At 45.2% G+C, this 12,146-nt stretch overlaps 2 protein-coding genes across 2 annotated transcripts; both read left to right on the top strand.

Moving 5' to 3' along the window:
- The first annotated feature begins 4,753 nt into the window (after nt 1–4,753).
- Nucleotides 4,754–10,192, top strand: LOC143896439 (uncharacterized). Its single transcript, XM_077404337.1, has 4 exons — nt 4,754–4,777; nt 4,830–4,908; nt 8,904–9,056; nt 9,438–10,192. The coding sequence occupies exons 1-4, from the start codon at nt 4,754–4,756 to the stop codon at nt 10,190–10,192; spliced, it is 1,011 nt and encodes a 336-aa protein (XP_077260463.1).
- LOC143896434 (uncharacterized) lies at nt 8,686–12,122 on the top strand (the record flags this gene model as incomplete). Its single annotated transcript, XM_077404331.1, has 4 exons — nt 8,686–11,182; nt 11,511–11,609; nt 11,724–11,786; nt 11,876–12,122. Coding segments are annotated over exons 1-4 (527 nt in total), but the record flags the coding sequence as incomplete, so codon positions are not given.
- Between the last annotated feature and the right edge of the window lie 24 nt (nt 12,123–12,146).

Here is a 12,146-nt window from a genome sequence, read left to right as displayed (position 1 = left end):
ATATCGTGGAATCCGAGCTCAGCAACTTATGGGTCAACTTCCAATGTCTCGAGTTACTCAAGCAAGACCGTTTCTACATTCTGGGTTAGATTATGCTGGTCCCATCATGCTCAAAACTTGGAGAGGGCGGGCGGCTCGAAACTATAAAGGTTACCTTGCGATTTTTGTGTGTCAAGCTACTTCAGCCATACATATCGAAATAGTAACCGATTATTCGACTGAAGCATTTATTGCGGCATACAAACGCTTCACTGCTCGTCGAGGCATCTGCGCTACCCTTCAAAGCGACTGTGGAAAAAATTTTGTTGGCGCTGATATTGCTTTACGACAACGTTTTAGTATAGCATCTAAGGAATTGCGTGAACTCGCTTCTATTCTAGCAAAGGACGGTACTAAATGGATCTTCAATCCGCCATCAGCTCCTCACTTTGGAGGAAAGTGGGAGGCAGCTGTAAAATCAACGAAATTTCATCTAACTCGAGTGATCGGAGATACTTTGTTAACTTATGAAGAATTGAACACTGTGATAATTCAAATCGAAGCAGTATTGAATTCTCGTCCACTTTGCCCTCTGTCAGACGATCCTAGCGACTACACTGCCTTGACCCCGGGACACTTCCTGATAGGGGAATCATTCACGACTATTCCAGAACCGGAATTATCGTCTGAATCTGAGACTCGTCTTAATAGATGGCAGCTGTTAAGAAAGAAGATTGACTGTTTTTGGAAACGATGGTCAGTGGAATGTCTCCAAAGATATCTGGCTGTATCAAAGTGGTATCATCCTTCTAATGATATAAAAGAGGGATCTTTAGTTCTCATGACCGACGAACGTTACCCGCCATCCAAGTGGCCTTTAGGCAGAGTCACGAAACTTCATCCAGGACCTGACGGATTAACAAGAGTAGTAACCCTTCGCACAGCCTCTTCAAGTTTTAAACGACCCATTGCCAAGCTTTGTGTTCTGCCATTCAATCCAAACGAAAATTGTTCGCCAACTCTGTCGTCGAAGGCGGGCGGAAATGTTTCGAAATTAACGCCGCTTTAACGTCGGTTTGGACGTCGCGAGCGCGATCGAGGAAAGCGTGACGATCAACGAACGCGGCTTCAGAGAATCGATTTTAGCAACGATGAATTTCTCGTGTTGTTGTTTTTTTTTTCTTGTCTATCTGCTTACTTCTCTCTCCGATATCGCGAACTATTTTGAAAAGGAAAATATCGTAACGAAAGATAAAAGGGATAAAGTCGAAAAAGTGTGAGTTCGAAAGAGTGCGAGTTCGAAAGAGTGCGAGTTCGAAAAAGTGGAGTGCGAGATTCGACGGAGACGTACAGAAAGGATATTCGACGGAGAAACGAGATTCGACGGAGACATTTCGAAGGGAACGGGCTTGGAAAAATTAGCGGGGAAAGAAGACCCTGTTGAGCTTGACTCTAGTCTGGCACTGTAAGGAGACATGAGAGGTGTAGCATAAGTGGGAGATGGCAACATCGCCGGTGAAATACCACTACTTTCATCGTTTCCTTACTTACTCGGTTAGGCGGAGCGCGTGCTCCGAGGGCTTCGTGCCCCGGCGGTCACGGTGTTCTAGAGCCAAGCGTGTCAGAGTGGCGTGAGGCCTCGCGGCCGATCGCCGTTAATACTCCCGCGTGATCCGATTCGAGGACACTGCCAGGCGGGGAGTTTGACTGGGGCGGTACATCTGTCAAAGAATAACGCTGTTCCTAAATTCTTTGTGTTAAACTTTTTTGCTCTTTACGCTTCTTCATCATTGCTGACATTCTTAATCTCATTCGCACAACACCAACCAGATTGTCAACACATAACAGTAAAAATTCTCTATATTTGAATATAAATAGTGCTAAGATATAGCTTTAAAAATTATTTTTTATGTGTTGTTAAAATATTTAAGGAGGTTGGCGTGTTGGACGAAATATAAGAAAAGTCAATAATCTATACAAACATGATACGAAAGTTAATTATATCAACAATATATATAAAAAATTGTACTGACTTCTATCGTTCCGTTTTAAAAATATTAGTTTTAAAAATTACAGAAATGTGTATATAGATATATCCTTTATGTAAATATCATATTATGTATTTCTTTATCCTATACGGTAAAAATAAATGAAATTTGTATGTTACACTTCTGCGACATTGAGAATTGCAATCACGGTTTTTTAATTTTTTAAGCTTAATATTTTTAATTTTTAAATAAATTACTTAAACAATATATCATAGTATAAAAATATATAAAAAAAAGGATAAAATTGCAATTTTACGTTTTTTTTTGTCTCAATGATAACATGTTTATGAATCATTTCTGAGATCAGCTTTATACTGTTTAATCATAAAACAAAATTATATATATATATAGGCGACCGCGCCAACCTCCTTAACGTGTTATATAAAATATGACTTTGTAGAAAGTTCTTTTTATTTATAATTTACTTTAACAGTCAAAATTATTATTTACTTTATTTAAAAAATTTCAAAATTAAGTTGACAAATGTAATGCAAGTAAATAGACCTAGCATAAGTTCCATTGAAATTTAATCAATCAGAATAAAGGAAACTAACTTCAAGTTTAGTGAACTTTGCTCTAATTAGTCAAATTTCAATCCAATCTCAATCCCAATTCGTAATCTGATCACGGCTTAACGCGAATCGCATAACCAATCAAAGACGTTCCGCGTTTTCAGTTACGCGGAACTGAATGTCTTTAATGCTAGGTCTACAATGGGAGTCGCAAAGTCGCGAGTCGCAAAATTGACAGTCGATTATTCTCCTCTAATTCGATTGTGATTGGTCAATTCTTGCGACTCACGACTTTACGACTCGCAGACCTAGCATTAGATGTCACAGTTGATTGGTCACGCAAATATTTATTACGTAAATTTTGTCACGATGAAATCAGAATATCACGTAACATACGCGATACGTATAGGTTGGAGTCCCATGGCAGGTATTTTCCGCGTAACGCGTAACCGCGTAACCAATCACAAGCGTTTCGCATTTTCTGTTACGCATATGCACGCTTCTTATTGCTTACGCGGTTAAGGTCTATCCAAACAAACTTGCATAGGTGCATAACCATATGCATAAAGAAACGGATTGGTCTACTTCCTTATGCACATGCATATGGACCAATCAATTCTCTTATGCTTATGTTTATGCGCTATGCAAGTTTGTCTGGATCAACCTTTACGCGGAAAATACCTGCCATGGGACTTCAGCCTTAGGCTGAAGTCACATAGCATGCATTTTCCGCGTTACGCGTAACCGCGTAACCTATTAGAAGCGTTTTGCATTTTCGGTTACGCATATTCGCTTTTGATTAGTTACGCGGTTACACGTTACGCAAAAAATATCAGTCCATGTGACCGCACCCTTAAGCTGGTTTCACATGGGGCGTAACTTGCGTCAGCCAATCAAATTGTTTCATACGCGTATAGTAGCTGAGACGATTTGATTGGCTGACGCAAGTTACGCATATGCAATTTACGCTCCATGTGAAACCAGTCTTAGGGTGACGTCCCATGGCGCGTATCGGGCGTACGAACCCAGCGACTGCGATTGCGATTGCAATTTTGTCCCTTGATCAATGAGAAAAAAGCTCCTGGCAATTCGGACATTTCTCATTAGTCAAGAAACGAAATCGCAATCGCAGTCGCGGCCGCGAGCCGCTAGTCTGATTTGGGCTCCATACTTGTCCGTAACAGTAAAGGCCATTGCACGTAACAAAGTTTTAGTTTTAATCGTAAGGCCGTAAGAAAATAGACCAATCACACTCAATTATTCTTCAAGCGCGAGAAGAATAATCGACTGTGATTGGTCTATTTCCTTACGGCCTTACGATTACAACTAAAACTTTGTTACGTTGTGACCGGAACAACGAATGATGTTAATTATATTGAATTATAGCCACTTACTACTTGGCTGAATAATACGGTCGCCACTGTATTTTAAGGCTCATATACAGAAACCATGCGTTGTTGCTATGTGCCTTTTGTCCTTCCAGCTCGTTGGCCGCCGTCTTCTGCGCCGCTGCGACGTGTTCAAGGCCGTCAGCCACGCCCTGTTTATGCGTCGCGCAATATACGGTAATTCGGATAGGAACACTTCTCGGTATTGAGATTTAATTACTCTCTTTTTTATTATAAACAAATAATAACTTATTATTCCTTCACTTCTACAAACTTCTCCCTGAACCGGGCTTGATCGTCCGTTCGCGGGTGTATTCTTCTAAACGTCGACTTACACGAATGGATCATTATCCCGTATAGCGTATAGAATTGTTATTAATCACGCTATTCTTATAAAACACACTAATTACGCTAGCGGTCAACGGGATAAGCTACGCCGGCTTCGAATTGTTGCGCGATCACCGTAACGTGTTACCGCTTCGAAGTTCCACGACGAACTGTCCAGGAGGAACGGGTCGAGTCTCCCCACTTTGAGGCAACGCATGCGCCGGAATGCCTATTGAGGCGCGAAGTTCTCCTATTGGTTAGTCGTACCTACGGGTGTAACGCAGTACGACTCCTTCGACACTTTGAGTGTAACCGGCGCGTAGAGTCAGTTTTCCTGTCCTCGACATCTACACCCTCGGGAGGAACTCTCCTCCTAAAATGCAGCGTCGCGAATGGCTATCGCCGTGGCGTGAACCGGTTTGCGTCGCTGCACCGCGACGATTCGCACGAGCGAATCAAGAGTCACTCGAACGGAATCGAGTGACTCGGTAAAAGTCACATGAACGAATCCTATGGAATCCAGGTAAGTACTAACGGTCTTTAAATCCGTCATTAATCATATTTTTCTTTTACAGGTACCCAGGTTCATCGAAGGAATCGTCACAACGAAACGCATCGGCGATGCACAAGGTTGCACCTTTCGGTGTAAACACGGTAAGTATATAAAGTAAATATCGCGTCGACTTAATTCTATCGCACGTACATAAAATAATAATGGTAATCAAACTTAAAATTGGCAGGGAATATCAAATCAATAATGAAATCATGCAAATAAAGCTAATTCGGCTCTAAGCCTGACAAAAGTGTAGAGAGAACACTAAAGTGTAGAAAAGTGTAAGTTAATACATACGAAAATAACATTAAGTGTAATAAGTAATAAATTTTTGCCTGGAATAATTCCATTTTGGCCGTTCTCTCTCTAATTTACTGAAATTAATAAAATTATGTTAAAATATAAAGGTTTCACCCTAAAGTATATAAAAGTGTATCAAAAGTGTACTAAAAGTGTCGAGCTCACGCTGGCTTGTTCCGCAGACCTATAACTAAGTTGTTTGCACGGAAAGTGTAGTAAAGTGTAAAGAGTGTAATACAAAGTGTATAGCTCACGCTGGCTCGTTCCGCAGACCTATAACTAAGTCGTTTGTACGGAAAGTGTAGTAAAGTGTATAAAGTGTAGCACTCTTTTGTCGTGAGTGAGTTTATAAGTTCGAAAGTGTAAAAAGTGTAACATTATGAGTGTTTGGCGCACCGCCATGTATCATAGTGTAAATAGTAGTTAATTATAAAATTGATTTCGTGTTGTCGTTTCACATTGTTAATGGTACGGTTTTCGTATTGACTAATTATACCGGTTGAATTATCGCGCCTATTAGCGAAACGTCGGTGGATCGCGATTAGTACACTTGTCGATATTCGCGCGACTCACCCGACTCGTGCTGCCCGCCCACGGGTGGCATCTCCAATTATGAGAAGAATTCGGTACTCGCTCGCGCCGTACTTCGCAGGTGCGCGAGCCGGAGAACGCCGAAGAGAAACACTCACCAGTCGAACGTCGTGAAGCTCACACGTTACCGTTTTTGCGTGTGCAAACTCGGAGTGCTCGGTCGCCTATCGCAGACCACGAAGGCCTAATCGCTTGATATCCTGCCTATCTGTGACTGCTTGCTATCCTGCCTATCTGTGCCTGCTTGCTATACCTGCCTGTCCGTGCCCGCTTGCTATACCGGACGGTTGCACGCTTTCGCCTTGCACGCCAGAGATCTCGCCAACGGGAGGACGACGTCGACACCCAGGAGGCGCCGGGCAACGACACGGTGAGTCGCCTCGCATTTTGATATTCGCTTGCTTGCTTCGCTTTATTCGCTTTCGCGAGGGCACGGGCCCTCTGGTCCTTCGAGAAATTTTGTTGACCAATCGCAAATCCTGGGAGCGCCTCATACCCCCCCGTGCATTGGTCCTTCGAGCCGGATCCGCGCGCAAAAAGCAATAACGCCGACCTTTCGCTCGTGGATAGCATTTCTTAGTAGTTTTGATCGCGATTGCATTACAATTAATCAGTCGCGTATTCTACACCCGCCGCGATATCTCTCGGCCGCAACATTGCTTCGCGACGAGAATACGCGCGGGAAACTTGTCGTTTGATCGCTTTGTGGTTAATTGCTTTTGTCATTCGTTATTGAATATTGTCGTTAACCGAAATATTCAACATTGGAATATTCTCGGTTAAGCCATACGTTTTCGCCGCGCCGTCGACGGCCTTGACGCTCGGTCACGGGCCGGCAGCGTATATACACATTTTTTCTACATAAGCTCGCGTTCCATAATAACGCGCTACATTATTTTCGTTGTTGCTGGGTGTGTTTCGGCCAGACTCGAAATACATATTGAAAATACATACTGAAACTATTATTCCGATCGTTGGAATTCTCGCAAACATACTTGCCACCGATCGAATATACTGTTCGTCGGCACTGGTCCCCGGTATAGAATATATTGCAGCACTCAAGGTAATCTTATTAAAGATTATAATTACAATTATAATCACAATTGCAACGAAGTTGGCGTAATTGATGCTCATGTCGTGGATTATTGCTCATGTCATGTGTGTACTGCTCATGTCGTATACGCTGCTCGTGTCGTAGTTCCGCGCGCAACATGTATTGCTGAAAACTCAATCTGAACAAATACTTGAGTTTATTTCTCGCCGTAACCGGGCACCTGTGCCAACCTAATTGATAATTTTGATCGTTGATACAACTATTTTCTTATTTTGTGCATCCCTTGCAACCCTCTTCCTTGCTAGCTCTACACTGCATTTGATCCCCTTTTCTTGCGTTTGCCATTCGCTCTTGCGATTAACAACATTGTCATTTTGATTGCGCTATTGTATCGTAATGGAGGAACGTTCTCGCGGGAACATTCCATTGAGCCTTCGCGTAGGAATCCGAAACGAGCCATCTGCTATTCCTCGTCATCTTGACGAACGGAACGGTTGTTTGCTTTCGTTCTCTCTTTCGTCCCTTAGCATATAAACTCAAAGCCTATTGTTCGCCGGTATTTTCACGGGGCGACAATACATTAAAGTCCTTGAGGCCATCTCGGGTCCGTCGACCATGCCGTTCAAATCACAATCGTCCGCGTCGGATTCGTCGCTCGCAACTCGAACCGCCGAGTGTCCGGTATGTAAAGAACAACACCTCGTTGCAACATGTTCTCGGTTCTTAAAGTTAGCACCCCGAGAGAGGCATTCGACGGCTAAAGCTTCGAACTTGTGCTATAACTGTCTCTGCGCGAGCCACAGCGTTAATGACTGTCCATCGTCGTGGACGTGTCGGTCGTGTAAGGCCAAACATCACATGCTCCTGCATTTTGAGCAGAACTCGGGCTCGGCGAATGCACCCACAGACGCCGAACCACCCTCCGAATCGGGGACAACGTCATCGCAGGGAAGCGAACCCCTCGTTAGCATGGCTAGTGTCGCGCGGTCGAACCCGATCGTATTGTCGTCGACATAGCTGCACCGGCGAATACAGGCGAAAACTAATCGCATTACATCGAGACATAATCGCGCGCCCTTCGTCACGCGTGATGTCTCTCGTCCGCTCGTCACGTGGGCAAGTACACGACGACAATATTCCCATAATTTGTTGTATACCATAATTCGTTGGACGAGGTCGAGCCTTACACCCTCACCCCGTCATCGTGCACCGTCGAGTCATCGCACTCACGGTGCTTTTGGACACCGCCGCTTGGCGCGTCACCACTCGGGTGACACCGAACGGTAGGACCGCATTGCCGCCGTCTTGGCGTGTCACCACTCGGGTGTCGCCAAACGGTCGGACCTCACTCGGAGGTCTTTGACTCTCGCCGTCTTGGCGTAGCACCATCGTTCCTCCCGCTATCACGGAGGGCTTAGTGTGTCGCCGAACGGCTGGACCTTATTCGGAGGTCACACATTGTCACGCGCGAGGTCTTTCGTCCGCACGTCGCATGGGCACGTTCGCGGCGAAGATGTTCGCGTAATCTTAGCTCGTTAGACGAGGTCGAGCCTTACACCCTCACCCCGTCATCGTGCACCGTCGAGTCATCGCACTCACGGTGCTTTTGGACACCGCCGTCTTGGCGCGTCACCACTCGGGTGACACCGAACGGTAGGACCGCATTACCGCCGTCTTGGCGTGTCACCACTCGGGTGTCGCCAAACGGTCGGACCTTATTCGGAGGTCTTCGACTCCTGCCGTCTTGTCGTCTCACTATTGTTCCTCCCGCTATCACGGAGGGCTTAGTGTGTCGCCGAACGGCTGGACCTCATTCGGAGGTCGTAAACGAGTGTTGCTCACACGCGCGCCAGTAGTTCGACTCGCTCGACAAACCCATTAGCGCGATCATTCGGGTCGTTTCGTTGTCTCGCATCCCTTTGTGTCCGACCCTTCGCTTTTCGCGGATCTTACAAATCCACTCGTTCAAATCTCGTTCCAAATACGCAGATTCGTCATTGGATAAACTCGTTAGAATATTCGCTTATTGTCTTCGTTTTGTTAATCGACTCAAGTCGAATTCACCTCACAGAACTCTTGTTGTAGACCAAGTCGAATTCCATTTGACCCTGCTATACCTCGTTAAAGTTGTTCAATCTTGTCGCTTTGCAGAGAATCTCGATAGATTGAAACGCAATCAGAATTGCTCCAAACCTCTGCGACAACTCGCCCCTTTCGTGGACGCGCGCGGAGTCCTCAGGGTGGGCGGTAGACTCACGCACTCCGCAATATCTCATGAGGCCAAGCATCCCGCGTTATTGCCCGGTAAGCACCGGCTCACGGAACTTATAGTAGAGCGCACCCACCGCCTACACTTGCATCCGGGGCGTCGAGCGTTGCATTACTTACTACTGCAGCATTTTTGGATTCTGGGGGCCTATCAGGCCATCAAACGTTGTTTGTCGCGTTGTTACTAATGTTTCCGGGCAAACCCGCGTACTTTGCAACCGCCCATGGCGGACCTACCGCTCGACCGGGTACGTCAAGCCAAACCCTTCTCAATCGCCGGGGTCGACTACGCGGGCCCCTTCTTCGTATATAATCGTCGTTCTCGCGGGGCAACGCCGTTCAAGGCGTACGTGTGCATTTTCGTTTGCTTTACCACAAAGGCGGTTCATTTGGAACTTGCCTTTTCCTTATCCACAGACTCGTTTTTGTCGGCTCTGAGGCGTTTCATCGCTAGGCGCGGTCGCTGCTCGCGGATCTACAGCGACTGCGGCACCAATTTCGTGGGGGCTCAGCGCGAGCTCGTCAGCTGCATGGAGGCGGCCTCAGGGCGAGAACAAATCCAGTGGTCCTTTAACCCCCCTTCCGCGCCACACTTTGGTGGCCTCTGGGAAGCGGGGGTTAAGGCGACAAAGACCCACTTAAAACGCGTGGTGGGAGCGCAGATCCTCACGGTGGAGGAATTCAGTACCCTCCTAGCACAGGTAGAATCCATCCTGAATTTCCGACCTTTGTGCCCCACCAGCTCGGATCCCCACGACCTCGGGGTGCTCTCCCCGGGGCACTTTATCACATTAGAGCCGCTCGTAGCGGTTCCCTATCCCGACATAGACCCGGTGCCGATAGGCAGACTCGATCGATGGCAGCTGGTGCAGCACATGCACCAACAGTTCTGGAAACGGTGGCATGAAGAATATCTACACACCCTCCAGCAACGACCAAAGTGGTTAAAGCCGGCTGACGCGATATCAAAGGGCACGTTGGTCCTTCTAAAAACCGAAAACGCCCCTCTTCTGGCGTGGAGACGAGGGCGCGTCGAGGAATTACATCCGGGTCGTGACGGGGTCGCCCGGGTCGCTACGGTGAGGACGGCGGATGGCCTCCTTAGTCGCCCTCTGGTGAAGCTGTGCCCTCTGCCGATGGACGGCTCACCGGAGGGACTCGCTCAAACATAGAAAATACGGTGTATTTTGGTGGGCGGTAATGTTTGGCGCACCGCCATGTATCATAGTGTAAATAGTAGTTAATTATAAGATTGATTTCGTGTTGTCGTTTCACATTGTTAATGGTACGGTTTTCGTATTGACTAATTATACCGGTTGAATTATCGCGCCTATTAGCGAAACGTCGGTGGATCGCGATTAGTACACTTGTCGATATTCGCGCGACTCACCCGACTCGTGCTGCCCGCCCACGGGTGGCATCTCCAATTATGAGAAGAATTCGGTACTCGCTCGCGCCGTACTTCGCAGGTGCGCGAGCCGGAGAACGCCGAAGAGAAACACTCACCAGTCGAACGTCGTGAAGCTCACACGTTACCGTTTTTGCGTGTGCAAACTCGGAGTGCTCGGTCGCCTATCGCAGACCACGAAGGCCTAATCGCTTGATATCCTGCCTATCTGTGACTGCTTACTATCCTGCCTATCTGTGCCTGCTTGCTATACCTGCCTGTCCGTGCCCGCTTGCTATACCGGACGGTTGCACGCTTTCGCCTTGCACGCCAGAGATCTCGCCAACGGGAGGACGACGTCGACACCCAGGAGGCGCCGGGCAACGACACGGTGAGTCGCCTCGCATTTTGATATTCGCTTGCTTGCTTCGCTTTATTCGCTTTCGCGAGGGCACGGGCCCTCTGGTCCTTCGAGAAATTTTGTTGACCAATCGCAAATCCGGGGAGCGCCTCATACCCCCCCGTGCAATGAGTGTAAGTGCTTCAATTCCCTTTGGGATCCTCCGGATTGTTTAATGGCGTTTTCGATTTAACAACCCAGTTCCAACCTGGGTCAGATTAAATAAAACACAAGTTCGATTCGTAATTTCAACTGTCATGGCGGAAGCACGAGACGACGATATACGAATAGTCAATGTTAGAAACGTAAAAAGAGGAAAAGAAGGAACGGAAGAAATAAGAATATTTGAAAAAATGAGTGAATTGAGGCATTCAGGTAAGTAATCTGCAAATAGCAATATTACGATAAATCTAGCCCACGATAGCGTTTTGTCGGTGTTTCCTGTCGACTTAACCTAATGTAACATTAATATGATAGATTAGCGGCATAAACCGCACAAGCTTTGCTATTGCACGTATATAGAAATAATTACAAAAAACTTTATTATATATCGTTGCAGATGTCTGTCAGTAAAATTATCATTGCAGAAATTATCACTTAGCAGATGCGTAACACGCATTTAAAAAAAAATTTAATTTGACATGTTATAACAGTTTTGATGCTAAAAATTATAATAAACTCCAATTATTGATTATTTTTACAGATTATAGTAACCAGGCAAATATAAAAATAGTTCGGGATGAACATGGAGAAATGATAAAAACAGCCCAAGGTATTTTATGCGAGGAAGTAGATAGAGATGGTAAGTATTTTATAAAAATACTTACTATATTTAAAAATGGAAAAGAATAATTTAATGCTAATGAGTCATTATTTACATTATTTTATATCAATGATATAAAATTGATCTTTTCAGGAAACACTACTTTAAAATTTCTACAGACAACGAGCAATGCATCATCTTCAGCTGCTGATAATAGTAAACTATTTTTGTACATGTTTTATATGAAAATCTTTAAACTCTACAGAAATTGTACAGAAAATTAATTAATTAATTTTATTTTTAAGATTTGATGCCACGTAGTACAGCATTTCGCAATGAGAAAACTATAGGCAAAGAAAACGAGTCAAATATATGGTCAGATGGTGATTGCAAGGAATTGCTACAATTATATTACGAAAATATAGGACAAGTTGGTCCATTCGCCAAATTCAAAAATAAGAAACAAATGTGGGAATTTATAAGTAATAAGATTACAACAAAATGCAGCAGTTCATATTCGCCGACGCAATGTGAAAATAAATACAAAAATATGCTTAAAAAAAGAAATGCTGCAAA

This window comes from Temnothorax americanus, unplaced genomic scaffold (genome assembly GCF_048541705.1).
Source record: "Temnothorax americanus isolate GAGA-0224 unplaced genomic scaffold, ASM4854170v1 Scaffold182, whole genome shotgun sequence".
In the NCBI taxonomy this organism is placed as follows: domain Eukaryota; kingdom Metazoa; phylum Arthropoda; class Insecta; order Hymenoptera; family Formicidae; genus Temnothorax; species Temnothorax americanus.
The sequence above is the reverse complement of the archived record's forward strand: the minus strand, read 5'-3'. Positions and strand labels throughout refer to the sequence as shown.

What these genes read in the sequence shown, in the direction of transcription:
- LOC143896439 (XM_077404337.1), top strand. Translation starts at nt 4,754, where the DNA reads ATGAACGAATCCTATGGAATCCAG. An exon ending in ACGAATCCTATGGAATCCAG is followed by an intron (nt 4,778 to 4,829) that starts GTAAGTACTAAC and finishes TTTCTTTTACAG; the next exon opens with GTACCCAGGTTCATCGAAGG. An exon ending in GCATCCCGCGTTATTGCCCG is followed by an intron (nt 9,057 to 9,437) that starts GTAAGCACCGGC and finishes CCTTATCCACAG; the next exon opens with ACTCGTTTTTGTCGGCTCTG.